Source organism: Pseudorasbora parva, chromosome 7 (genome assembly GCF_024679245.1).
Source record: "Pseudorasbora parva isolate DD20220531a chromosome 7, ASM2467924v1, whole genome shotgun sequence".
Classification (NCBI taxonomy): Eukaryota; Metazoa; Chordata; class Actinopteri; order Cypriniformes; family Gobionidae; genus Pseudorasbora; species Pseudorasbora parva.
The window spans coordinates 46776633-46804521 of record NC_090178.1 but is presented as its reverse complement, the minus strand read 5'-3'; the positions used below and the strand labels follow the sequence as shown (position 1 = coordinate 46804521).

The 27889-nt window shown below is 39.8% G+C and overlaps 1 protein-coding gene and 1 pseudogene across 1 annotated transcript in view; one reads left to right on the top strand and one right to left on the bottom strand.

The window, feature by feature from the left end:
• ascc3 (activating signal cointegrator 1 complex subunit 3) overlaps positions 1-27889 on the top strand; it is a 327642-nt gene that overhangs the window by 155698 nt on the left and 144055 nt on the right. Inside the window, exon 14 of the mRNA XM_067449368.1 lies at positions 14424-14558. Within this exon, the coding sequence (XP_067305469.1) occupies positions 14424-14558 (135 nt within the window). The remainder of the gene's footprint in view (positions 1-14423; positions 14559-27889) is intronic.
• Positions 2484-2600, bottom strand: LOC137083965 (5S ribosomal RNA; annotated as a pseudogene).

Below are 27889 nucleotides of genomic sequence, written 5' to 3'. Positions count from 1 at the left end.
AGCAAGTAGACTGTCTAAACATTTTAATAATGTTTTTTGTGTTTTCAACTGCAGAGATTAAATCAACTCATCTCCACAGTAGTGGATGGGCCTATATGCGCGTTTCATTCAGATAACATAATCATTTTAATTGGTTCATTTAAGAGCAGACATTTCAAGCTTTCTTTAGGTATACATCTCATGTCTGTGAGGCAAGTATACGCTGAGTTTCAGTTCATTTTTGTTCACAGAGACGGCAGAAAGTGCATCCTGATCGTTTTTAGTATTTTACAAAAGCACGTGTTGTTGTTATTGTGAGTTTACAGAAATAAAAAGTAGACATTTTACAGTTTGCAGTACTCTTATCTGTATGACTAAAATGAGTATTTGAAGTTAAATGCAAGTGACCGCTTTAGCGCCTGTATGACAGTGAGCAAACACAGAAATGAGCCTAATAGTAATAGCGCACATTTATCTAGGTTAAAGGTCCCATGGCATGGATTTTTATTATTATTTTATAATGTTTCCTGAGATGTACTTATATTGTTAGTATGGTTTTTACATAAAAAAATGTCATAATTTAGAAATAAAAGGTATTTTTTCTATACTGATATTAGCCCTCTGTTTAGAAAACACCCGCTGTTGTGATTGGCTGGCATCTTTGCATTTGAAATGAATTATGTGCGGAGGGGCGTGGCTTAGTGAGGCGCGAGCAGCAGCGGCACTCACTGCCAGTCGAGACGAGAGAGAGACAGAGTGACGGATCTGGGGAAAGATGTCTGAGGAAGTGTTATTCTACCGAGTTTTTGAGAGCGTGAGTTTATTTTGTATGTATCTGAGAGCTGAGGCGCGGATAAACGGTTGTCTTTCAAACTCCCTCTCCACGCGATAGGATAGCGCTACAACCAACCAGAGCAACAAAGGTGAAGCAGAGCTCGCTGAAAGATTAAACATTCGCCGTATCCGGTCGGCTAAACTCAGAACACATCTTCCCTTTTTAAGAATGACTTCAGTGCCGTTCTTTGTTCTTTTCTCAGAGAAAAGCTTAACTCCAAGTCTTCCAGAGTCGCGGTCAAAGCTGATTCGAAAGACCGCCGTTCGCCAGTTTCTGTTTTTACTAGAAGCACGCAAACGCAACTCGGCCGTTGTCATTATGGCCCCGCCCACCGACTCTATACACGATGTGATTGGCCCGGCAAGAGTTAGGCGATTACAGCTTAGAAGGGTATTGAGAGTTGCTAGACGACACTCGCGAGCAGATTAGATTTGCTGCCGCTAGGGTGCGTCTAGAAGTAAGAGCTTCTGTTGAGCATAATTACTAGAGCAGCGTCATTAAAACGGCAGTTTGGGCAAGTGTGCATTGCAGATATACGAGTGATTCAAGATCAGCTCGTCTGGACTCTCAGTTTCCCAAAGGCAGAGAAAGACAGCCAGAACTCGGTTTACACCGATCGAAATGTTTAGCCACTTAGGGACATATTCAGGCTAGGGGAACTCATATTAATGTTTAAAAAACTCACGCCATCGGACCTTTAATATTAGAGCGAGCGGACTTGTAAAGTTGCTGCTACTTACATGTTTCAAGCCATAATTGAGGTCGACGAATGATAAGCGTCTCTGACAATAAAAAGTATGAGAAAAAAATCATCTGAACAACATCTGTCACTTTTGTTCTGACCAAATGCAACTGTATTAAAATAAATCATGTTACAAACATTTAGATTTAATGATTACGCAGATCAAATGACATTACAAATCTAGCTACCTATTGAGCCACTCAAATGTCTTATGCTGGGTACACACGAAACAATACCCAATCAGAAAGCAAGCCGACAGAAATGTAAAGTTAATTTTCACACTGTCTCCATGACTTCATTTAAACATTTTACTTCTCGTGAATTTTCTATAAAAAGCATTCCAAGCGCAATTTCTTCTTGCCGGTCGTCCACCATGTTTGTATACATTTGAGATGTTTTGATGCGAGATTTGTGTTGTCAGGCAGGACTCTGTTATTTGTGAATGGACTCTGTTTGTGTGTGGTAATAATAATAATAATAATAATGCGTTCGATTTATATAGCGCTTTTCAAGGCACTCAAAGCGCTTTACATAGAAGGGGGGAATCTCCTCAACCACCACCAATGTGCAGCTCCACCTGGATGATGCGACGGCAGCCATATTGCGCCAGAACGCTCACCACACACCAGCTGATTGGTGGAGAGGAGACCGAGTGATGAAGCCAATCAGGATATGGGGATTATTAGGAGGCCATGATGGACAGGAGCCACTGGGCAAATTTGGCCAGGATGCCGGGGTTACACCCCTACTCTTTATCGAAGGGCATCCTGGGATTTTTAACGACCACAGAGAGTCGGGACCTCGGTTTAACGTCTCATCCGAAGGACGGTGCTCTTTGACAGTATAGTGTCCCCATCACTATACTGGGGTGTTAGGACCCATTCAGACCACAGGTTGAGCGCCCCCTGCTGGCCTCACTAACACCTCTACCAGCAGCTACCTGGTTTTCCCAGTTGGTCTCCCATCCAGGTACTGACCAGGCTCAACCCTGCTTAGCTTCAGTGGGAAACCAGTCTTGTGCTGCAGGGTGATATGGCTGCTGGTGTGGTGTGCTTTCCTGGTCACATTGCGGCACTTCACACACTAGATGAACAAAACGGTTAAATCTATGATTTCAATTTGTCATGTTTGTGGTCTCTCACATTTTAAAACTCTTTTTGTGTGTACCCAGCATTTCCAGAAGGAAAAAAGAAGTCTTCGCCACCTCTCAAAAGCCATGCTGATATTTACTCTCGTTTTAGCATGGGCTCTGCTGCTTTCCCTTTTGGACTGCAGATTCTTCGCAGTTCAAGGTTTCTTGGTTTTGACAACATGCGACTCCCCAGATGTCAGCAATGATTTCTGTTCAGACCTTTCTAGATTAAAAGCAGCCGTCAAGATGACAAGTTTAAAAGCAGCTGCATCCTCAGTACACGCCATACAGTAGCCAGGGCTGCTTCTTTCTGTTCACAGGCGTAACCACACAAAGACGACTGACCCCAACCTGACATTTCCTGTGAAATCTCAAAACTCAAACTATACATTTTCATGAGCTTATTGTTGCAGTTTGGGGTAAGGTAGTTTTGAATGCCAAAGTGTCGTATGTGCTTAATAACTGCAGCTTTAAATGTTTAATTCTACTGTAGGAGACCTTACACAGGTGAAGTGAATAACACTGATGATCTCTTCATCACGGCTCCTGTTAGTGTGTGCGGTATATTAGGCAGCAAGTGAACATGTTGTCCTCAAAGTAGATGTGTTAGAAGAAGAAGTTTTGACAAGGGCCAAATTGTGACGGCTAGACGACTGGGTCAGAGCATCTCCAAAACTGCAGCTCTTGTGGGCTGTTCCCGGTCTGCAGTGGTCAGTATCTATCAAAAGTGCTCCAAGGAAGGAACAGTGGAGAACCGGCCACAGGGTCATGGGCGGCCAAGGCTCATTGATGCACGTGGAGAGCGAAGGCTGGGCCGTGTGGTCCGATCAAACAGACGAGCTACTGGAGCTCAAACTGCTCCAGAAGTTAATGCTGGTTCTGATAGAAAGCTGTCAGAAAACACAGAGCATCTCAGTTTCTTGCTTATGGGGCGACATAGCCGCTGACCAGTCAGGGTGATCTCTGACCCCTGACCCCGCCGAAAGCACCAACAGTGGCACGTGAGCATCAGCACTGGACCACGGAGCAATGGAAGAAGGTGGCCTGGTCTGAGGAATCACATGTTTTTTTACATCACGTGGATGGACAGGTGTGTGTGTGTGTCGCTTACCTGGGGAACACCTGTCCCCAGGATGCACTGTGGGAAGAAGGCGAGCCGGCGGAGGCAGTGTGATGCTTTGGGGAAAGTTAACTTCTACTAACATCTTGTTGCCAGATACCACAGCACACCTTCAGGGGTCTAGTGGAGTCTGGCTTCAGTCTTCAAATGCTTTGGGGCCGGTGTAAGTAATAAGCCTGAGAGGCTGTGCATAAAGTGATTTTTCTTCAGTGAATAAAAGAAAATGGTGTTGTCCCTGAGCCCTGTAGCAGCTTGCCACACTAATACAGAATTGACTTCATGACGTGTGTGTGTGTTTGTTAACTATATTGCAACAGTCAGATTTCAGAGATGAATCTATATGTAATAACGGCTATTGTAACCGGTTTAGCGTTCCTACCCTCACATTTTTGGGAGAAAATCTGTTATTTTGAAAGACTCATGATTTAATGTGCTCCCACGATTAAATTGCATTCAGACCTAAATGCTAAATCATTCATAAGTGAAATGGAAAGTGAATTGGCGAGTTGAAACTGGTAGTGAGCTGAAAAGATCGTAGCCTTTTTCTCTGCGGCGCAGTACAGTGGGGAGCGTCTCTCTCAGCTTGATATTAAATTGTCAGAAGTGGCTGTGACATATATTAATTTCATGTGGGAGCATGATGGATTGAATTTTCTTTATGAAATGCCCCCTTAGCCCCCCTGTCGGGCCAGCGGTTGGCAGACACGAGGCAGATGGAACTTTAATACGCTTACGGAGGCAGCAGTTACTGTAGACTGCTTTCTCACAGCTTTGCAATGATGAAAAAAGTCTAATAAATAATATTTGCCGCAGAGGTCTCTGTGGATCTTTGTAGGACTGCTCTGTGGCTTCTGAGAGAGGTGGAATATAAAGGAATGCCGGTGAGAGATGGAATTCAATCTCCATGCATACGTTGACAAGATGAATGGGTTGAGTGATTGCATCTGTATGTGCAAATTCAAGTTGTAGCGAACAAAAGTGGCATGCAAATGGACAAAAGATGAACAGAGTGGAGTAGATTTACATCTCACTTTCTTGTTCTGTGTCTTTGTATTGCAAGTTCATTGATGTTGGTCAGTGAGAGGCAGTTAGTTCATCTTTGGCAACTAATGATCCATTTGAAGCAATACCATTGTTGGAGATGTCGCTCTATTATGGCTCTTTAAGAGTTTTGTGGACTCGTTTTTTTGTTTTATACTCTGTACTAAATGAGCATTGTAGGTTTTTAATCATTTGGTGGGAAGTTGGAAGTTTTGCGTGCATTCAGAGGTGGAATTAAAGGCTGTTAACTCGGGATGAATTCGGGATGAGTCCCTAAGGGGACATGGGGATGGAAAAAATATTAGATGGAAGGACACATTATTAGGGATGCACCGAATCCAGATTTTTGAGGTTCGGCCGAATAGATTAGAACAATTCAGTCTGATTTGATGAACTGGTTCGACCGGATCACTCAAAAGATCCGGTTAAAAAGAACGATGCGTTCGCGAACTGGACATCCAGCGGCTATTGTTTAGGGTTTCATGCCACCACGAGACAAATCGGCATTGCAAATTGAACATATAGCTCGACTTGAATTCTTGTGACTGAAAGTACTGCCAAACAACACATTTTCTGTTCACAAGTTGCATTTTCACTTTCTCACAGCCTACTGCATTCAAACGGTCCACCTAGTAAACACTTTGCCATAATCAACCGCGGCATCATCGACCAGTATCGCGTAGTGCAAGGGGGTTCGGTTCGGTGGAAAACAATTTTAAGGTTAGGCAGAAACCGAACCCAGTCAAAAAGCCCAATATTCGTCCGAACCCGAATCCTGGATTCGGTGCATCCCTACAAATTATACTTCAGTGCTTTTTGCGTATGCTCCCAAAGCGTCTACGTTTCCCAGAGAAACTTCGGTATGTCTCAAGTGGACCATCAAATAGTGAAGTGAAAATGAAAATTGTCATCATTTACTCACGATATTCCAAACCTAGATGAATTTCTTCTGCTGAACACAAAAGTAGATATTTTGAAGATTATGGGTAACCGAAGAATTGATGGACCCCATTGAATTTTATTGAATACTTTGGAAGTCAATGGGGTCCATCAATGGGCTTGCATGCAAAATGGTGGGTATCCCAAAACAAACTTGTCATTCGCTCGTGAAACTGTTGCATTCTCTTCTAAAAGTGTTGAATTCCCCAAGAAACTCAGCATTCACTCCCAAAAGCATTGCAATGTAGTTTTCCCTCCCGTTCCATATCATTTCCATCACCACTTTTGTGTTTGTTTGCAAAAGATGTGCATTTCCATAGCAAGTTTGCTTTCGCTCGCTAATCGCCATCTTGTCATAACTCAAATATTCTTTGGAATGCAAACGCTTGCAAGCGGATGCAAAAGTTTTGCAAGCGAATGTGATTTGAGCAAACATAAAATAATTTAAATATAATTTTTCCTCCCATCTCATCCCCAATCACCATGACCCTTTAGGGGCTCCAAACATTGATCTCTGTCTCCTTTTTATTATTGCGATTACTGTTGTTATTGTAGTTCTGTTATGTGTTCAACACATCAGCCGAATGATGGGGATAACCAAAGATATCATGACTCTGATTTATAACACGTGAAGTTTGTGAACCCTTCAGGTTGATCAATATTACTGCGTTCTTTTGACCCGACTGAGTCTGTCCTCCTCTCAAGCGTATCAATCGATATGCAGTGCCCTTAACAAGTGACACTGTGGGAAAAACAAATGTTTCATGTCTTTATTCAATTTGTTACTCTATATTTATAATGTGTTGGTGTATTAATTCAGACTAAAATTCAGGCAAGCATTAACAATAATTGTATTCAATAACTTGGGTGTGTTGTATACAGCTTGTGGACTTTTACATGTAAATGTTGTCTTTAGTTCTTGACAGTTTAATGCAGATAACAAACATGAATATACCTGGTCAAAAACGCATCCCATACCTCTTCCAAATAGGTTTTCTGTCATCCAATTATGATCCAATCACAGTGTGTCTTGGGTGCATTTCAACTTGGCGTATAATGTTATCATGCAGCTGGTTTGAGAAACCCTCCAGACACTCGGTCAGTAATATTTGCTGTTCTAACAGTTATTTCTTAATGGTTATGGCTCATCTTGTGAGTGCTTTTACAATGACCATTCAGGATTTTAGCTTCACAATAGCTTTGTTTACATGGACCCTAATAATCCGATCTGTAATCGGACTAGTAGCACAGTCAGAATAAAACATGTAACCACGTCAATCGGAATGAATTGGCCAATTCAAAATTAAATTTATTTGGATTTTCATGGCTGGTTTCAACCTTTTCTAATCAGTTCAATAGAACAACTTGATCACATTGAAAAAGCTGACACTGGAAAGATCTGTGCATGTACAATGACATAAAACTGGTGCAATAATGAAGGACGAATGTTTGATAAAAATAAGCAGCACAACACAGTTTTAGCACTCAAAATAGTCAAGGTCTTCAAGATCGCTAGAAAATCACAGATAGGTGAGTTTGATCAGGGTTTGAGCTTAACTCTGCAGGACATTGGCCCTCCAGGACCGGGCTTGAGGAACCCTGGTCTAGTGCGAGTTATGCCCTCTTGCAGAAATGCCTGTTATATTCACTGAAGCTGTCCACACTGTAAAACGAATCTCTGCTTTCACATTGTATCTGCACTTTGTTGTACACGAGATTTAGAGAGAGTGCAGAGTTCAGTGCAGCATAACTCTATCTTTTTTAGATTGGCCATTGCATTCATGTTTATATTCACATACAAACAATATAAATATAAATTTAAAGGGGACTTGCATATATTTTAGTGTTAGCTTATTACGTTTGTTGAAATTTTATGAATAAATCTTTCATTTTTTGTAATCTGTCTTTACTTTTTTTATCCCTTAGGATACGTCGCTAGTTTGGGTGTATAAATGAATTTAAAAAATATATATAACTTGTTTAGCAATGCATATTGTGCTGCATTCACAACAGACGTGACTAATATATATATATATATATATATATATATATATATATATATATATATATATATATATATATATATATATATATATATATATATATAACAGCCTACTCTGTCATATTTAATACACACATTTCTAGGGCCTATAAATTATTAATATGTCCAAAACTTTGGTGGAAAACCTCTTGTACACGATCTACTTCATGCCTTCTGTCCTCTGATTGATTGTTCACTCTTTATCATTCAAAGTTTTTTGTTTTGTTTTTTGCTCAGAAATCTTAAATGTAAATGTCCATTTGCTGGACTGAAGCAACTTGGGTTTGTGTTAATATAAATGTCAAATATGACACAACAGGCTTTTAGGGAACATTTATTTGTTCATCTCTTAATTATCATAGATTTGGAATTAATTGCATATGAGCTATAAAATGTGTGTGCACGTGTATGCGCAAACTTGTGTATATATACAGTATATGCATGCTTTTTTTTTGTGTTATATTTGTACTTCAGGGTTTTATGGCTTATATATGCAAATCTATGATAATTGAGATATGGACAAATACATGTTCCCCAAAAGCCTGTAGTGTCAAATTCTGAAGAATACAAACATTAAAATTTAAAAATAAGTACAGTATATGCCAAAAGTTTGGACACATTATTATTTGTAATGTTTTTGAAAGAAGTTTCTTCTGCTCATCAAGCCTGCATTTATTTGATCAAAAACACAGATTTCTTTTTTAATATTGTGATATATTGTTACAATTTAAAATATTTGGTTTTCAATGTATTATACATGAAATGATCATTTATTTCTGTGATCAAAGCTGAATGTTCAGGATCATTCCTCCAGTCTTCAGTGATCATGATCCTTCAGAAATCATTCTCAGATGAGGATTCATTATGAGTGCTGGAAACAGTTCTGCTGACTAATATATGCTCATAACCTGTGATACTTTTTTAGAATACTTTGATGAATAAAACGTTTTAAAAAAAGAATTTAAAAAAAATGAAGCAAAGGTTTTAAAAATAGAAATCTTTTGTAACAACAATATACACTACTGGTCAGTAATGTGGGATCAATAATAAAAATAAAAAAAAAATAAAAAAAATCAGCAAGGATGAGTTAATGTGACAGTAAAGGAGATTTATATTATTTGAAAATGTTTTTATTTTGAATAAATGCAGTTCTTTTGAACCTTTTCTTCATCAGATATATTAGTCAGCAGAACTGTTTCCAGCACTCATAATGAATCCTCATCTGAGAATGATTTCTGAAGGATCATGATCACTGAAGACTGGAGGAATGATCCTGAACATTCAGCTTTGATCACAGAAATAAATGATCACAAAGTATAATACATTGAAAACCAAATATTTTAAATTATAATAATATATCGCAATATTAAAAAAGAAATCTGTGTTTTTGATCAAATAAATGCAGGCTTGATGAGCAGAAGAAACTTCTTTCAAAAACATTACAAATAGAAATGTGTTCAAACTTTTGGCATATACTGTATGTATGTTTTATGTGAGTGTGTGTGTGTGTGTGTGTGTGTGTGTGTGTGTGTGTGTGTGTGTGTGTGTGTGTGTGTGTGTGTGTGTGTGTGTGTGTGTGTGTGTGTGTGTGTGTGTGTGTGTGTGTGTGTGTGTGTGTGTGTGTGTGTGTGTGTGTGTGTGTGTGTGTGTGTGTGTGTGTGTGTGTGTGTGTGTGTGTGGTCTTGCCATTTCAAGGGTTAATTTCCAACCTTAGTTGCCTGTGTGTTTTGGTTTTAACAAGTACCAGAAATGAAGCATCAGCCTTTAGAAGCTGGCCTGATGACGTGCAGTATGGGAGTTATTTCAGTCAGACAGGTATTTCTGTAGGATCAGTAAAACACTATGGCCAGAAGCGATTATTGAGAACAACACAGAAGTTGAGTACAATGCCATATAAATCCTTCATGGCTCTCTTTGTCCTTCATTGTCATTTATTGTTCTTTTATGACGTTTCCTCTCCCACAGTGATCAGCTCATTAAATCTGTTTTCTGAAGAGTCTTTCCAGCCCCAGTAACCACATTTCTGTCATTCTCTCTCTCTCTCTCTCTCTCTCTCTCTCTCTCTCTCTCTCTCTCTCTCTTTCGCTCTCTCTCTCTCTCTCTCTCTCTCTCTCTCTCTCTCTCTCTCTCTCTCTCTCTCTCTCTCTCTCTCTCTCTCTCTCTCTCTCTCTCTCTCTCTCTCTCTCTCTCTCTCTCTCTCTCTGCTCTGAGGAAGAGCAGATTGCGTTGAGCGCTGGTGAGAAACATGTTGGCAGGTGGTCAAGGACATGTTTATGTTTTTTGGAAGGCTGTTCTTAAATTAGCAATCATGAATTAATTAGCTACCAATTATCCACAGACCCAAACAATTGTGGTGAATGCCAAAGTGCTGGCTCTGCTTCCAGGTACTGACCGTGGCAAAATACAGCCCAAAACAAACAGAACAACAGCGCTCCGCTCATCAACACAGAGCCTTGCTTTAGTTACATGCATATATTACTTTGTGTTTTCTTGGAGGTAATATTAGTTATTAGGAAATTACTTGTGTGCTAAAAGAATACAACTATTTGTAAGATAAGATCTCGTCCAGGCAAGTGTAAATGATGACAGAATGCACATTTTTGGGGTAACCTATTCCTTTAATTTCTTACTCAAGATGTGTTATCATCTTGAGCAGGCAGTGTGTATTTATGTATGAATATTAAAAACAAGGAAGTTTTCAGTTCTGAAACTTGCAGGATATTATTCTTATAGTATGAAGACCTCTTATATGTCAAAAGTTCAAGGAAAAATTGGATTTCTCAATTCATGACTCCTTTAAAATTGCAACAAACTGAAAGTTTGCACACTTTTTTTGTGCAAAGGTCCTTGCTCCTTTGAAATTTACATACGTTTAAAAATAAATGACCTCACGTTGTTTCAGTGATGCTTACGCCCGTTTCACACATATTCCGTCTGCAGTGCGTGTGCGTTGCGTATTTTTTTCCGTACCCATGTTAACGGATGACAGCTTTCACACTGCACGCGGATGCGGTCCGTCAGTCCGTTCCAGGAGCGGTGCGTCTGCAGCAGTGCACGGATCGTTTTCATACCGAGTCTATTTTTTGCTGCGTTGCTGCATTAAAGTGATAGAACATTGTTCGCATTAAAATAAACATACTGACGCGAAAATCGAGTAATTTCACCACAGATGCATATCATTTAAAATATACTCTTGTTTCAAAGTCACCACATGTCTTTTTTTTCTCAAGTAAAGCGTATCGATAAGCTCGGATGCTATCGGTACTTTTGAAAATACACGTGACGAGAGAGAGAGAGAGAGAGAGAGCGCAAAACAACAGCCCTTATGAGTGATGACAGAGGACAGAACTAAACATTCAAACATAGCCTGGTTACACTTTAGATTTGTGATAGTCTGATATTATTTTAGATTTTGGCTTCCAAAGATTATAATTATAATATTTATGTCTAGCGCAACTTAATTCCCTTTGCAGCAGTAGCCTACGCCGTCATTTCTCCATAAACTCAAACGTAATGACAATATTAGCACGATCAATGGTTGTTGTAAAATACAGTCTAGCTACTGTTGGTAAATTGTGGGATGGGTTTAATAATAAAAAGAGCGATTAAAAGCACAAAAATGTGCGCAAGAGATTGTTCCCAAGTCGGCACGCGCTCCGAAACAGCCCGCAACGAGACGAGCAAATTACACTTTTGGTTTCACACTCGCGTCTAAACGATCAAATGTACACAAACATCTATGTCAAAATGACCGGCTTGGAGAGTCTCTTAAACACAACACAGTTTGTGTCTAAAATGGACGTAGTTATTATGGATATAGTCGGGAGAAAATGTAGTGCATCTGCCTATTATCAGTCGCCTATAGATCGGCACATCTGTCTTAAAGAGGCAGCGGTGTAAATAAACATGATGACGAAATACTGCGAATTAAACAACCAAATGCAAAGAGAAAATCACTCACAGCTCTTGAATGAATAGCTTCAGCTTTAATAAGCATTAATTTTGGCTATCTATGATAAACTATGCAGTGTTATTTTACATTTGATTACTAAAATTCTTCCTGAAATTAAAGCACTGTAGGCCTATTTAATGTGTATCTTTGTTAATTGTGTGTGTGTATGTATGTATATATATATCAAAAAGTACCGATATAAATACTGTTAAAGTACTGGACCGGTAAGCAGTATCGGTAAGAGTAGTAATACCGTTAAAACCTTAACGATACCCATCCCTAGTTTTGAGGGGTGTTTTGACTATTCAGAGCCACTGTACTTTGACACATTGATTCGCTTCCTCTCGCAGCACAAAGCACCGTATGACAAACAGCTGAATGATAATCAAAATTGGTGGTCATGTTTTAATATGTGGCTCCAGTATTGCCAGCAAAGCATCAAACTGAGCCGTTAACATCCTGAAGTAAACTTTGAATTGCTTGGGATAATCCTTAATAAAGAGGAACTCTTCCTCTCTACGCGATCTCAGGATTGGATGTCCATCCAGCAAAATCATTGGATAGGACGACAAAATCATCCTCACTGCTTGAAGACTACGTTTTGTATTGTTTTTGCAAAAACATTTCACAAAGGATTAATTAATGTGCATCGGTTTCTGTGTGTGATGAATTTGTAGGATGGCAAATATAATCAAAAACGCATATGGAAATTTCAGACTCAGTGTGCAAGGACTTTAAGGCTGTTATAATTGGCCAAAAAAACAGTGAAGAGTAACAGAAAATCATTAAGAGAGAGGGGTAATCACAGGGCAATGACAAGTACCAGACTCTAACTGTGCACAAAAATGACAAGAACGTGCTGACTTTGACAGTTCCCGGAGCGAAGATATGTGTTGTGTTTGTTTTTCAGCTGGGAAACAAAGCCACAAATGTCCTTTTAAGCCATGAACGTTTTAGACTAAAACTAGTCTTTTCTTCCCAAAGCTTGCAATATTGCCAAAGAGATTTCTGTGTTTCGTATTCGATATCCTCATCCTCAAGCGCTGTGCTTCAGGTTTCTGTCATGTTGCATCTACTATGTGCTTGTCATTACACACCAGCAGACAGTTTATACTGAGTTTATTCTGTCTGCTCAGGGCCAGATAGCATCACATTCTGCTTTAAAGACCCATGGACTTCATTTTTATTGGGTCTTTAGGGTCTCAATTGCATTTCCAAATGAGTTATGCATTTGTGTTACATTCACAGTATCATTGTGGTGGAAAGTGTCACTCTGTAGGGAGTTAATATGTCAGAATATTATGTGCTAAGCCGAGAACTGTATGTCAGATTTATTTTTCTTCTCCCCTAGCTCTCCCACACCATCAGTACTTTCAGTTAAAGGACAGAGAGAGAGAGAGAGAGAGAGAGAGAGAGAGAGAGGTCTTTTTGCCATCTCATAACTGTCTTGTATTTCTATTATTGATTGTTTTTGTCTGAGGTATTGACTGCTTTGCAAGGGCAGCCTGAGTGTAATAGGAAAATTACAACCCTCTTTTGTCCTTTGACTAATATGGCACACAGACGCCGCTCTGCCCTTCTGCCCATTGTGGATGGATCTTCTGGCTGTCAGGCTGAGAAAGGACAGTCCTGAAGTCAGAGGCCAGATCCAGATGTGCTGGTTCACTTGTGCAATGCTGCGTTTGTAAAGATGGAAGTTCGTTCAAGTTCACAAAATGGTTCTCATTTGTTCATTCAGCACTGACATGTACAGTATCGATAAGCAGCTGGTCTACAAAGGGGTGGATCTGCTGAAAATGACTTCTATTCTGTACATGTTTATCCGTTGTAGTATTAATTATAACTGTGTTTGAACAAATGAAAGCATTATGTTGACTTTCTAGCAGCTCCCTGTTTAAACTACTATAAGCAAAGTCTTAGCTGCAATTTTCAAAGGGTTAGTTCACCCAAAAAAGAAATTGATGTCATTAATGACTTACCCTAATGTCGTTCCACACCCGTAAGACCTCCGTTCATCTTCACACACAGTTTAAGATACTTTATATTTAGTCCCTCCATTGAAAATGTATACTATACTATACTAAATGCACACTATACTGTCCATGTCCAGAAAGGGAATAAAAACATCATCACAGTAGTCCATATGAGACATCAGTGGGTTAATTAGAGTCTCTTGAAGCATCGGAAATACATTTGGGTCCAAAAATAACAAAAATTATTCAGCATCGTCTCCTCTTCTCGGTCTGTTGTCAATCCGCGTTCACGACTCCGCAGTGCTTAACAAACCTTTTAACCATTTTTTTTTTCACAGTAAAGAACAACATAACATTATAGTAAATCTGCTCTAAATCAGAGATGTTACTAATTAAAGTAAAGTCTTAGTCTGTATTCCTCAATATAAAGAGGCCATCATTTGTCTTATTAAATTACCAATGCACTGTTGGTTATCAATTTAATTTCTTCAACTGTAATGCATGTGTTTTTACTCTCTTTAAATGAAATAGTGTGTTTATTGGCCATCAAATGCTTGGTTTTGTCTGCCATTATTATAGATGTTCAGTCACTTATGATGTTCAGTTGATTTCCAAACCCCAAACGTAACCTAACCAAGCGCCGCTGTCCTGTGTGTGTGTGTGTTTTAGGTGATGGTGTTTGTGCACGCCCGCAACTCTACCGTCCGCACCGCCATGAGTCTCATCGAGATGTCCAAGAACCGAGGAGAGCTGTCTTTCTTCCAGGTGGACCACGGTGCCGACTACGGCCAGTGTGAGAAACAGGTGAGCGATACATGCAGTGCGTATCAAAATACGGTTTCACGTTGCACTTTTCAAGCCCCTTTTCACTGTTATAGTTCGTTTCGCATCTATTTAAAGATGCGTAGTCTTTCTGGACAGCCGGTGCCTCAGTTCTAAGGCTAAATAAAATAGAATCGCTTTCCTACGTGTTTTATACTCATCATAGAGAACCTGCTTCGCACTTCTGCTTAGGACAAAGAAATTCAGAGCGGGCTTTCTCTTCAGCCGGCAAAAGCGCTGTTATTTATGAGCAGTTATTCACCGGCTCTGCAGGAGAGAAAAGTGAGAGAAATTGAGGTCAGTCACCTATGCTAGCAGTGGCGGTTTCTGAGAGAATGGTAAACACTGGCAGGAGACGTACCTGTGAGGGCCAAACGGGTGCGGACGCTCTGAAATGAAACCCGAAGGCGATGCAGCACTAAACTTTTGGATGTTGCCCTATTAGCTGGAGTGGGTGTGCAATTAGAGCCCCCGCAGAGGCTGACATTCAAACGCCGCTCGAGTGTGCGGTCCAGCTGCTGCGTTAGGAGATGCACTTAGACACACTAGAAGAGACCGGAGCCCATTCAGCATGCGCTGTGTTTTATCAGCCACACTTTAATACTTTGAAAATGTTTTTAAAGAAGCCAGCGAGTCCACTTGTGATCTCAGTCCAGGTTTCTTGCACCAACAAAATGCGTCATCTTGAACTGAATGTCAAAGGATTGAGCGCCCTTTCTGTGACCCGCAGGACCTTACAGTAAATGCCATATCGATTTTTTTTTTCTCCACACATTTTTATTTGGAAGAAAATATGACTGAAACATTGTGGATGAGTTTTTCCATAAAAACAAACTAACAAAAAAACTTGGTTAGGGGTGTCAATGTACATATATTCACAAAATCGATTGTTTTTTAAATTAATGATGAATTAATTATTAACCTGCGGAAATAAACCAAATCCGATATTTGAGATTGACACTACGGGCTCTACGGGTATTGCCATTGAAAAAGGGTAAAGCGAAGTTGTTTCACTCTGCAATAAAGGTGTATTACACACCTAATTTAAATATTTTGCGGGGAAACAGAAATCTGATCAGTTATCCGGATACTGAGACCATTTGAAGTGAGTGATGTGCAATATATTGGAGTTATCGAAATATCGCAAATGTGCATATCGCAACGGCGTGCAATATCTGAATGATTTTAATAGGCTACTTCAACATTGTGAAAAGTGTACGTATAAGGTCGACTCATATGACAGAGAATAGACTAGGCACACGACTGTTACTTATGGGAATTGCTTGATTCTAAAAAATAAGTTATTATTATATATGTGAAACACACCAAAATGTGCACAAAATCGGCCTCTCTGAAAGCATGGGATCCCTTCAGTTCTGTTTCGTGTCTTGTTACACACTCAAACTACCAAATACACACACTAATTTTAAGTTGTAGTGAAGCTTTGTTTTCCTTGAAAGAATGTGAAACAAATGGTATCGTTCTCAGTTTTTAAATATTTTTTTTAAAGATAATTGAATATATTTTACACACGAATAGCGATATCGTATCGCATATCGAATATTGCATTATTTAACAAGGCATCACAGCCAATATCGCACAGCCCTACTGATGGACTGATGATCCGATCTGTTAGATCAGACGCGTTGATCGCAGTTTATGCCGACTGTAAACGAGCCAGAAGTCCCTCTAAAGTATGTTACGTCTGATAACAAGCTAAATAAATAGCAGAAGACACAACGCTGCTCTCAGATGTAGTCAGACTTGGATATATAGAAGCTTTCAAGGCTTTTTGGTGAGTCACACACACACACACAGTTTTTGCTCTGGGGCTATATTCTCTCTGCTTGATCGTTATCATGTTTTCCAAGAAAAGTCAAAAATGTGTTTCTACTGAGTAGTCCACCGCATTAGCCAATAGCCAGACCGATAAACAAACACCAGTGTTGGGCAAGCTACTTGGAAAATGTAGTGAGCTAAGCTACCAGTTACTCTACATTAAATTAAGCTTCACTACACTGAAGCTACCGCCCTGGGAAATGTAGCAAGCTAAGCTACAGCAACTTGAAAAAAGTAGTTTACTATATCTGAGCGACTTTTTTTAAATTTATTTTAATATTGAACCAACATCATTCATATCAATGCTATCTCAGTGATCAATAAAAGTCAAGCATATAGACACACATGTTTTTTAGTTATTCATAAAACTATCCGAAATCAATTCGGCAACAAAACCATGTGATCCTTAATATTAACAAAACCAGGGGCCTATTGCACAAAACTAGGATAAGGGATTTCTTGGTGATCTTGTCATTTTTATGCAAAATTTAGTACACCGCTGTCGTGTAAACACACCCTGAAGGCAAACTGTGTGTATATATATATATATATTAGCGGATAAATTGAGCCGGGATAACCAAAATAACCCGGCTTAATCCCTTATCCTAGTATTGTGCAATAGGCCCCTGGTGTCGAGAGTGTGTGTATGTTCATCTGTATGTGTATGATATGCATACACAACTGTGTGTTTGCATTTATGCTCAATTTAGACTTGGGCACTTTTGCAGGACAAACTGCAAGTTAATTTACAACTCAACTTGTACAAAAAAAGTCCAGTCCAGAAAGTACAGTAGCAAAATAATTAAGACCTGCTCCAAACAGTACCAACACGGCATAAAACAAAACAGCTTGCGTGTGTGTGTGTGTGTGTGTGTGTGTGTGTGTGTGTGTGTGTGTGTGTGTGTGTGTGTGTGTGTGTGTGTGTGTGTGTGTGTGTGTGTGTGAAACAAGTTTCATTCATTTATTCATATCAAGAGGTGGCCAGGCTGGACCACGATACTTTTAACAGGAGGTGTTTATTCAAGAAACACAATAGATTTTAAACCTTTGCAGTTTCTCTTTTGTCACTGCGCGGACGATGCCCGTGCAACAGCGAATTGAGTGCTTGGAAAAAAAAACGTCAACTAGATCCCGTCAATCCCGTCTTTACGCGCTTACTGCCAAATGAGTACTTTGAAAGGCTCGCGCGCGCATCTGTGCGCGTCTGCGCGAGGCAGAAAGGAACGTAGAGAGTGAAGTATATCCGCGTTCTTATCAGTTGTGTTTCCAATTTGAGCTTGATCCTCAGAAATGCTTGGGAAAATGTAATGTAAGCTTGTGTGGACGCTACCGCACTACTTGATCAACAGAAGAGCTTCGCTACTGAAAAGCTATTTGATTGAGAAAACAGCGACGCTACCACCACGCTACTGAAAAATGTAGTTAAGCTAGTAGCGTCACTACTTGTAGCGACGCTACTGCCCAACACTGACAAACACAGACCGGAAGTTAACGTTAGGCCGGACGCGTAACCGTGGCATGTCCTTACGATAAAACCGTCTATATGCTTTGCAAAAAATGCTTTACTTAATTAGTATTTTTTCTTGCTTCTAGTCCAAACATCTACACATTCTTAAAGCAAAAGTAATTGTCTTGTTTGGAGGAAAAATAACTCACAATTAAGAAATTATAAATTAAGCAAAATAATCCTGTTTTAAGATTATTTTACTTACCCCACTGGCAGATTATGTTTCTTAATTTAAGCAAAAACTCTTCATTTTGAGTTTTTTTCCGAAACCAAGAGGATTACTTTTACTTGTCTAGTAAATGTTTCTTAACGCAAGAATTGTTATATATTTTGACTAGAAACAAGACAAAAATACTAAGTAAGAAAAGCATTTTTTGCAGTGTGACATTCTTCTTTCAGACGAAAACAATCCGAGTTATATTAATAAATGTCCTGGCTCTTCCAAGCTTTATAATGGCAGTGAATGATAGCCCAAAATTTGAAGCTCAAAAAAGTGCATCCATCCATTATAAAAGTACTCCACACAAAGACCTTCGGAAGCGAATCAATGGGTTTTTGATCCAAATTTAACATTAAAATATCTAGCTTTCCGAGGGTAAATGATTTTCATTTTTTGGGTGAACTATCTCTTTAATAGCAAGATGAGCACATTTTCTGAACTGCACGAGGAGTGTTGATGTTCACACAGGACGCCTGCCTGGTGTTCATGCACTGGTGTGAGAGTTTTGACAGACCCAGACCTGTGCAGACAGACAGATGGATCATTAAACAGCTGGACTCTGCTCTCTGTCTCATCACCTCAGGTTCAGGCTGCCTGCTGGAAACACCGCACCAGATGCATGTGTTTGTGTGTTCACGTAGAGATCTTATCGTCTCACTCGTTGCTCTCTCAGGACTGCAGTCGCACTGTACCTCCATATATAAATCTCTCAGCAGAAGGAGGAGTGATACATTTAGTAACCTTTCCACAGCTCCCGCGGGTTTGACCAAAAGGGATACCGTCTTTAATCTGCACCCCATTTATGAGGCAGATATTAAATACATGAGGCTTCAAAGACACTGCTCAGGCAGAAGTAGGATTTACATTATAAATGACCATTTTTATGTGTTGTGCGAGTGTTTATTTTAAAGTCGTGTGTTGCACAATTGTGTAACCCCTTTAAAATGTAAATCAGGTATTATAATACACATTCAGAAAGCGTTGCTTCGTTTCGTGCTGTGTTATAAGACATTAACAGCACTCAAGATAAGGAATTGTAGTCAGATACTGATCGCCTGGAAGAGCTCAGAGCCAATACCTTGTATCCAAAGAAGTTTACCTCCAAGTGCCATTTAAGAGGTGTTTCTTTGAGGATTTGGCGATGTGTTGTCGATTCTGTCTCTTCCAGAGCAAAGGGCCCACATGTGATATTTCTGATAAGCGTTTGAGTCTGTCAGGATTAAAGTGAGGTAAAGTGTATTTCTGAAGATACTTCACTGTATCTCTACACACACACACACACACCTCAGTACTCACCTTCTGATGACACAGCTTATTTACTTATGAAAATCACCCCTCATTAATATTAATGCTCACTTAATCTCACATATGAATATGGAGGGGGAAAACCGATCACCTGTAAGGTCAGTTATATAAAGTGGGATTGTTTATAATTCTGTAAAAGTCAGAGGTGAGCGTACTCCATAATGCTCATTAAAGCGCTGTGTGTGTGTGTGTGTGTGTGTGTGTGTGTGTGTGTGTGTGTGTGTGTGTGTGTGTGTGTGTGTGTGTGTGTGTGTGTGTGTGTGTGTGTGTGTGTGTGTGTGTGTGTGTGTGTGTGTGTGTGAAGAGGCTGTCAATCAGGCTCACGTATCTTAATGCATCCTCAAAGATAAGAGCCTCTATAAGTGCCGTGACTGAACACTCGCTAGTAAAGAGAAGGACTCTCTACTTGTGTGTGTGTGTGTGTGTGTACGTTTGCATGACATTAACAAGCTGGTTGAGTGTGTTTATGGTTTGTTAATGCTAGTTAATTGGCTGCACAGATTACACACAGAAAGGTGTGTTGAAGAATTGCTTGCATGTCTTTCCAAAATCTGGGAATATTGTATAAAGCAAGTTAAGTTAATATTGCTCATTTCTGATTCTCCAAACTATCTGTAAAGTAATGTTACAGAAGCGGATCGTTTGAATAAATACAATCATACACACAATCCATACAGATCACATACTTTACTGTTCAAAAGCTGGGGTTAAAGGCATCATTTAGGACTTGTAATATAACAAATGATGTCTCTTACTGAAATATCTAGTTGAAATCTCATGAAAGATCTTCGTTATTTAAAAAATCCATTACATATTTGGACAATGGCCTCAATAATGATTGATTAATCATTAACCGTAATACTGAAATATGCGTCTACAGCAGTGGTGTATAGCCGACAGCATGACCGGATGTGCAATGCTGCTCAAAACGCCATGTTCTTCACCAAATAAATGAGAAGGATCTTTTTATCTAAACAAAGGGCTATGGGACTGTAAAATTAGTCGATGTGATTTATAATTTAAACCAAATATAACCTGTAATACAACACCAACGCCGCCTCAGATCTGTTATTCAGAATGTGTGGACGCTCTTCCAAGAACAACGCGCTAAAACGTCACCTAAACCCAATTAATTCAAAATGATTTATTAAATTTTGTTTTCATTAATGCTATGTAATGTGACAGTCCCAATCATAGTTATTATTAGTCGTGCGTTTGAACTGCGTGAGCTGAAGCTGATGCGCTGAATCAGCACTGGTAAGTTACACTCAAGCTCTCTGCTAGCGCGTTATTTAACTCAACAAAAAGCTTCTTATATGAGATTAATCAGATTTATATAAAGTTAACAAAATATTACAAATTATATATCTTCACAAAATGATGGGAATGCACAAGTGACCTTGAATTGAGTTGCTGATATTCATATTCAGAATGGGAGACGCGTACACGCGCTCGTCCTGGAACAACGCTCTGAACACGGCACCTAAACCCAATGACTTTACAACCACTTATTAAAATAGTGTTCTCATTTCTGTTATATAATATGACTCCCAATCATCGTTATTATGCATTGCTCTGTATGCGCTAAAGCCGAAGCACTGAATGAAAACCGGTAGCCATCACTGACTGAAGCCATTTGCTAGTGCGTTTTATTTCGCTAAAAGAAATGCATCCTTTATGATTGATCACATGTACGTATAAAGTTACAAAATTAATGTAATATTACAAAATTACTTCAGCACAATCTGATGCGAAGTGAACTTGAACTAAGTTACAAGCGAGAGTCAGAATGCATGCGCTCTTCCTGGATCAACGCAATGAAACGGATGGCAAATTAACCCAAATAATTAACAATCACAATGTTTTATTACAACAGTGTTCTCATTAATGCTGTGTAATATGACAGTCCCAATCATAGTCATTATTAGCTGTGCATTGCTGTTGGAGCTCAAGCTGATCACCGCCACGCTTTTACTACCGCTCGCCTCTAACGTTAACAATTAACCAAATGCATCCTTATGAGATAAATCAGCTATAGATAGGCCTGCACAAAATAAACACAATATTACAACTTACATTCGCAAGCTGCGAATGCACATGCAGACTTGCAGTCATGATGAAGGTGTAACTCCAGCTGTAAAATGGTCCCAAACAGAACTCGGGCATGCTCGCTTCATTTTTCCTCCCGTTTCACGGTTGAGCTGCGTACGCGCATGACCCTGCTTAATCGATGATCGATACGTTTTATCTATTAAATGTCTTGTCGACAATTAACCGATCATCGATTAATCGTTGATATTCCTAGTTCTATGTCAATGACGTAGAATGGTTGCACTCGGCAATCAACTGCTGCTATCCGTAGAGATTTTTGCTACAACACAACTCGAAAAATGTTCAACAAAACCAATTAATTGCTTTGTAATTGCATTTCAAACACTCTCAAACACACGTGCACACAAACTCACACAAACAGATCTGCACAAGCACACACACCGCCACGCACACATGCTCAATCAGCTGTAATGTTATACATGGGGGGTTGACTTGCCTAATTTGTCACCTGGTTCCGATTCGGCAGGCCAGCACTCCACGGCTGAATCCGAAATCGCCCCTAAACCCTCATTCACTATTCCCTAATTTAGTTCACTAATACAGTTCACTTGAAGGTGTGAATGAAAACGAGTGTGTAAAGTCAGACAGCTGTTGTTCACTCGTTACTGTAGTGCAATGTGGGATTGAATGAGTGTACACGAACATGCACTAGTACAAATGGCTGTCCTTTTAAACAGTGCCTTATTTAAGGGTATAGGGGGCGATTTCAGATTTCAGCCCCTGTCGTGGAGACTGACGAGAGCAGCCCGTGTGTGTGTGAGCACGCTGATCTGCAATTGGTTTTGTTTAACATTTTTCGAGTAGTGTTGTGGTGAAAAATTGCTACAGGTAGCAGCAGTTGATTGCCAAGTGCAACCAATCTATGTAATCGTCATAAAACGCAAACAAAATGCCGCAGCCCATTGTCCAAATATGTAATGAATTGTTTGAATAACAAAATCTTTAATGGGTTTTCTACTACATATTTCAGTAAGAGACATCATTTATGTTGTCATACATCATTATGTCTTAACAAGAGAGGATCCCTTTAAAGGTGCACTATGTAACTTCTCCTTCCGCTAGAGGTCACCTATTCAAGTTTTAGCGCAGAATCTTGGGACATGGTCTTTACCTCACAGCCGGTGGGAAAGAATCGGGATAGGACTTGGGCAAAAATCATATTGATGGATAGGATCATTAACGTTACTGCAGTGAAGCAGAGCAGGACCGAGTGTTGGGGAGCTGATCGATTGTTACGCAACACACGGCTCACGAGCAGCGGGACTTTTATTATGACGGAACGGGACACAGTCGCAGACGCCATTTCCGCTTTTCTGGTCGTGAGTATGAGATAACGCAGCTCTGTTTATCATATTAGACACAAACAAGTGTGTTTAAAATGATGTTCTGACGTTACTCTGTGTGTTCACTCAGCGGCTGCTGTGACACTTATTCACACTGCTAAGAGTAAAGCACTTCTGCAGAATAAAACCAGAAACAGAGTAATGCAGTTATGATGCAATTGACAGGCGACTCCCTCAGATGTCTCAGGTCATTGGGTAAAATTGCAATTTTCTCACAATTTACAAATAGTTGGAAACATTTGGGATATTGTAAGAACTCAACTGAACAACATATATAACACTGGCCTAGTGGTTTTTGGATATTTTACTGCAACGATACTACATAGTGCACTTTTAAGTATATATATATATATATACAGGTCCTTCTCAAAAAATTTGCATATTTCATCTGACTAATAAAAGAAAAGTGTTTTTAATACAAAAAAAGTCAACCTTCAAATAATTATGTTCAGTTATGCACTCAATACTTGGTGGGGAATCCTTTAGCAGAAATGATTGCTTCAATGTGGCATGGAGGCGATCAGCCTGTGGCACTGCTGAGGTGTTCTGGAGGCCCAGGATGCTTCGATAGCGGCCTTAAGCTCATCCAGAGTGTTGGGTCTTGCGTCTCTCAACTTTCTCTTCACAATATCCCACAGATTCTCTATGGGGTTCAGGTCAGGAGAGTTGGCAGGCCAATTGAGCACAGTAATACCATGGTCAGTAAACCATTTACCAGTGGTTTTGGCACTGTGAGCAGGTGCCAGGTCGTGCTGAAAAACCAAATCTTCATCTCCATAAAGCTTTTCAGCAGATGGAAGCATGAAGTGCTCCAAAATCTCCTGATAGCTGCATTGACCCTGCCCTTGATAAAACACAGCGGACCAACACCAGCAGCTGACATGGCACCCCAGACCATCACTGACTGTGGGTTCTTGACACTGGACTTCAGGCATTTTGGCATTTCCTTCTCCCCAGTCTTCCTCCAGACTCTGGCCCCTTGATTTCCGAATGACATGCAAAATTTGCTTTCATCCGAAAAAAGTACTTTGGACCACTGAGCAACAGTCCAGTGCTGCTTCTCTGTAGCCCAAAAGTGTCTTGACCTGGGGAATGCGGCACCTGTTGCCCATTTCCTGCACACGCCTGTGCACGGTGGCTCTGGATGTTTCTCCTCCAGACTCAGTCCACTGCTTCCGCAGGTCCCCCAAGGTCTGGAATCGGTCCTTCTCCACAATCTTCCTCAGGGTCCGGTCACCTCTTCTCGTTGTGCAGCGTTTTTTGCCACACTTTTTCCTTCCCACTGAGGTGCGTTGATACAGCACTCTGGGAACAGCCTATTCGTTCGGAAATTTCTTTCTGTGTCTTCCCCTCTCGCTTGAGGGTGTCAATGATGGCCTTCTGGACAGCAGTCAGGTCGGCAGTCTTACCCATGATTGCGGTTTGGAGTAATGAACCAGGCTGGGAGTTTTTAAAAGCCTCAGGAATCTTTTGCAGTTGTTTAGAGTTAATTAGTTGATTCAGATGATTAGGTTAATAGCTTGTTTACAGAACCTTTTCATGATATGCTAATTTTTTGAGATGGGAATTTTGAGCTGTATGCCAAAATCATCAGTATTAAAACAATAAAAAAAACTGAAATATTTCAGTTTGTGTGGAATGAATCTAAAATATATGAAAGTTTAATTTGTATCATTACATTATGGAAAATAATGAACTTTATCACAATATGCTATTTTTTTTTTTTTTTAGAAACACCTGTATATATATTAGGGCTGTCAAAATTAGCGCGTTAATAACGCGTTAACGCATGGCCCGTGGTTGGAGAAATTGAGATCAGCCATAGACATAAAGGATGCAGCAGCAGACATTAATAGAGAAAGAAAAGGGTTAACAATAACATTACTCTGAAACAAGTGCAGTTATAGCCTACATAAGCTACCATATTTTCTGTTAACTTTTATTAGACTTATTAGAAGAAAAGTGTTTTTTCACTGAGCATATTCTCTGCAGTCTGAGCGCAATTCACTGAAGCTCTTTCTCACTATCTGAGGTAAATCATTAACACCATCAACACTTACAGTACATGTGTTTTATTGAACTAAATACATTACAGTCGGCTAAAACTAATGCGCAGGTTACTTTTCTGAACAAGAGTGTTCCCGAGTCCGTGTTCTTTATGTTTGTGTGTTTGTGTGTGTGTGTATGATGGTAATTTACCATAATGCAACATTTCTTTTATTATATATATATAATAAAAGAAATGTTGCATTATGGTAAATTACCATCATGTTTATATTATAAAGTGATGAGTAAGGGGTGGTTCGGGGGCCTTACGTAACTTTGCATAGAACTTTTTTTGACCCTACACTTTTGAATGCAGTTCTTCATATTAACTGTAAGCCGCTTGATGAGGATGACATTTTCATATCTTCACACGTGCCCGTTTTCCTGTGCTGACGCTGGTGAAAGCTACAGACAGGTACAGGAAGTCCAGCTCTCAGGGTGATCTGCTTGAAGGACTCAACCTATTAATAGAAATGACAGATAGAGATCCTTCCACATGCCCTGTGACTATTCATATCCCATTCGCATGCCTTGAGCACGAGCAGCCCTTCAGTAATGCAGCGTTTTGGAGAGACTGTATCAGGGTTACGCTTCCTCAACTATTATGTTTATTCAGACGGCACATATCCAAAATACCAAACATAACCAGGTCCATCATAATGAGCGATGTGCTTTACTGCAGGTATGCTCCTGTACCCTCATGTTTTACTGCAGTCAATTGATGGGATTTTTTTTTTTTTTTTCTTGTGCGTAATGTTGCTGTTTGAGCATGAAAACGCTCTACAGAGCACAAAGTCCCTCTAGCAGGAGTTTTCTCTATATCAGAGTTTCTGAACTCCTTTGAGTTTTATTTCCCACACGTCCCAATATTACTCATTTACATAATTAATATGCAGAATAAAGGGGTGGATCCTGGTTGATTTGGGTTGTAGTGTGTTGAAACTGGTGGCTATGGTAAGGGGTTGGACATTTCCCAAACACACAGGAAGCCCTTGACCAATCGCAACACACTGCTCCAGCTGATTAATCAGTCAATCAATCAATCAGTCAATCAATCATCTTTATTTATATAGCGCTTTTACAGTGACGATTGTTTCAAAGCAGCTTCACAGTGTCAAACAGGACAATATTGCAACAAATTTTTATTTGGCTAGTTTGATTTGGATAGTTTATAGAATTAAATATGACCTAATTAATACATTTAATTTGTATATTTAGTTGAATAACTTGGATCATAATTTTAATGTCAAACGCCAAAGGAACCCAAACTCCATCAGGGCATGATGGAGACAAATGAACCTTGGCAGAAACCAGACTCAGTCGGGGTGCCGGTTCTCCTCTGGACTATTAACACACAGTGTATGATTATTATTCTGGCAACCCTGCAAGTCATAAATCATATTAGATTGAAATATTCTAAATTTTGGATATCACGCAAGAGACGGGTTCATTTAGGATGGTGCGTCGATTACACAAGTGGATGAAAACTTGAAAGATCGGAGTTATTGCGCGGAGACGAGTTTATTGAGGATGACGTGCCGGTGAGGCAAATTCAGAGGAGACACAAATTGACAAGGACTCAGCAGACACTCCAATCAGAGCACAGTGTGCTTTTCAAAGGGAGGGGCTTCACAGAGACAGGAACTAAACAGAGCGTTACTGACAGACTGGGAAGAGATGAGCTGCAACAATAGAGAATATGAGGAAATATCAACATTCAAGCAGGAAAACCTTTCCCAGTAGAGCCCAAAAACACAATCAAAACTTTAAAAGGGCATAATAGGTCCCCTTTAAATGCAACTAATGCATTTATAATAGCAAAATAAGCAGATTTATATCATTATTCCAACCATAGAGCAAATGTATTTGAAGTAAAAGGAAAGACTGAGCTCTGCTTCAGGGTCTTCACTGATCTGTCTTGCGTTAAAAGCATGACTTGGTTCACACCCATCTGATGGCCCCTGTCCCGCTCTGTCATGGCCCTGCATTTCAGATCGGAGCCCCTCCGTCACGCTCCCCTGGTCTCGCTCTCTCTCTTGCTCTCTCTCTCTCTCTCTCTCTCTCTCTCTCTCTCTCTCTCTCTCTCTCTCTCTCTCTCTCTCTCTCTCTCTCTCTCTCTCTCTCTCTCTCTCTCTCTCTCTCTCTCTCTCTCTGAATTCAATTCAAGTTTGCTTTATTGGCATGAATGTAAAAATACAATATTGCCAAAGCGAATAACATAAATAATAATACATAAATAACAATACACAATAATACATGAACTTAAATAATAATAATTGATGGTAATAATAAAGAAGATAATAATAGAAGAAAATATTAGAACACAATATAACATAAACTTAAATAAATGGTGTAACAGATTAGAACATTTGATACCAGTGTTTTAACATATAAACACACACTCACACATACTGGGAGTCACTGTGGTGGACAGTAGGGACACACACTGAGGTCAGATGCAATACACACATTACACACACATTCACCTGCTGTCTCTCAGGCTGTGGCACACACTCACACGTATCTCGCAGCCAGTGCTGCTGTCTGTCCCTCTCCTAGTATTATTTTTATTTGTTCTACTTCAGTCATGGCTGTAAAGTTATTTATTGATTTGTTACATTTATTTAAGTAGAGGTCTCTTGTGGAAATGTATTTGTGACAGTGAAGGAGGAAGTGCGTCTCTGTCACGAGCTCTCCTAGCCTGACGTGGTCATACTCAATTCTAGTCAGAATATGAGTCTGATGCTCCATTGGGCTGTGATTATGGGGCGTGTTTCAACCCAACCAGGAAAGATATCAATTGGATAAACCTACAACCAATCAGAGCAACGACGCGACGCATTGTCATTTAAATGTCAACAGCGCTCAACTGCACTGTGTTGCCAAGTCCGCATTTTTCCGCGGGTTGTTTTCCATGTCTGCGGGTTGAAGCGACAATTAT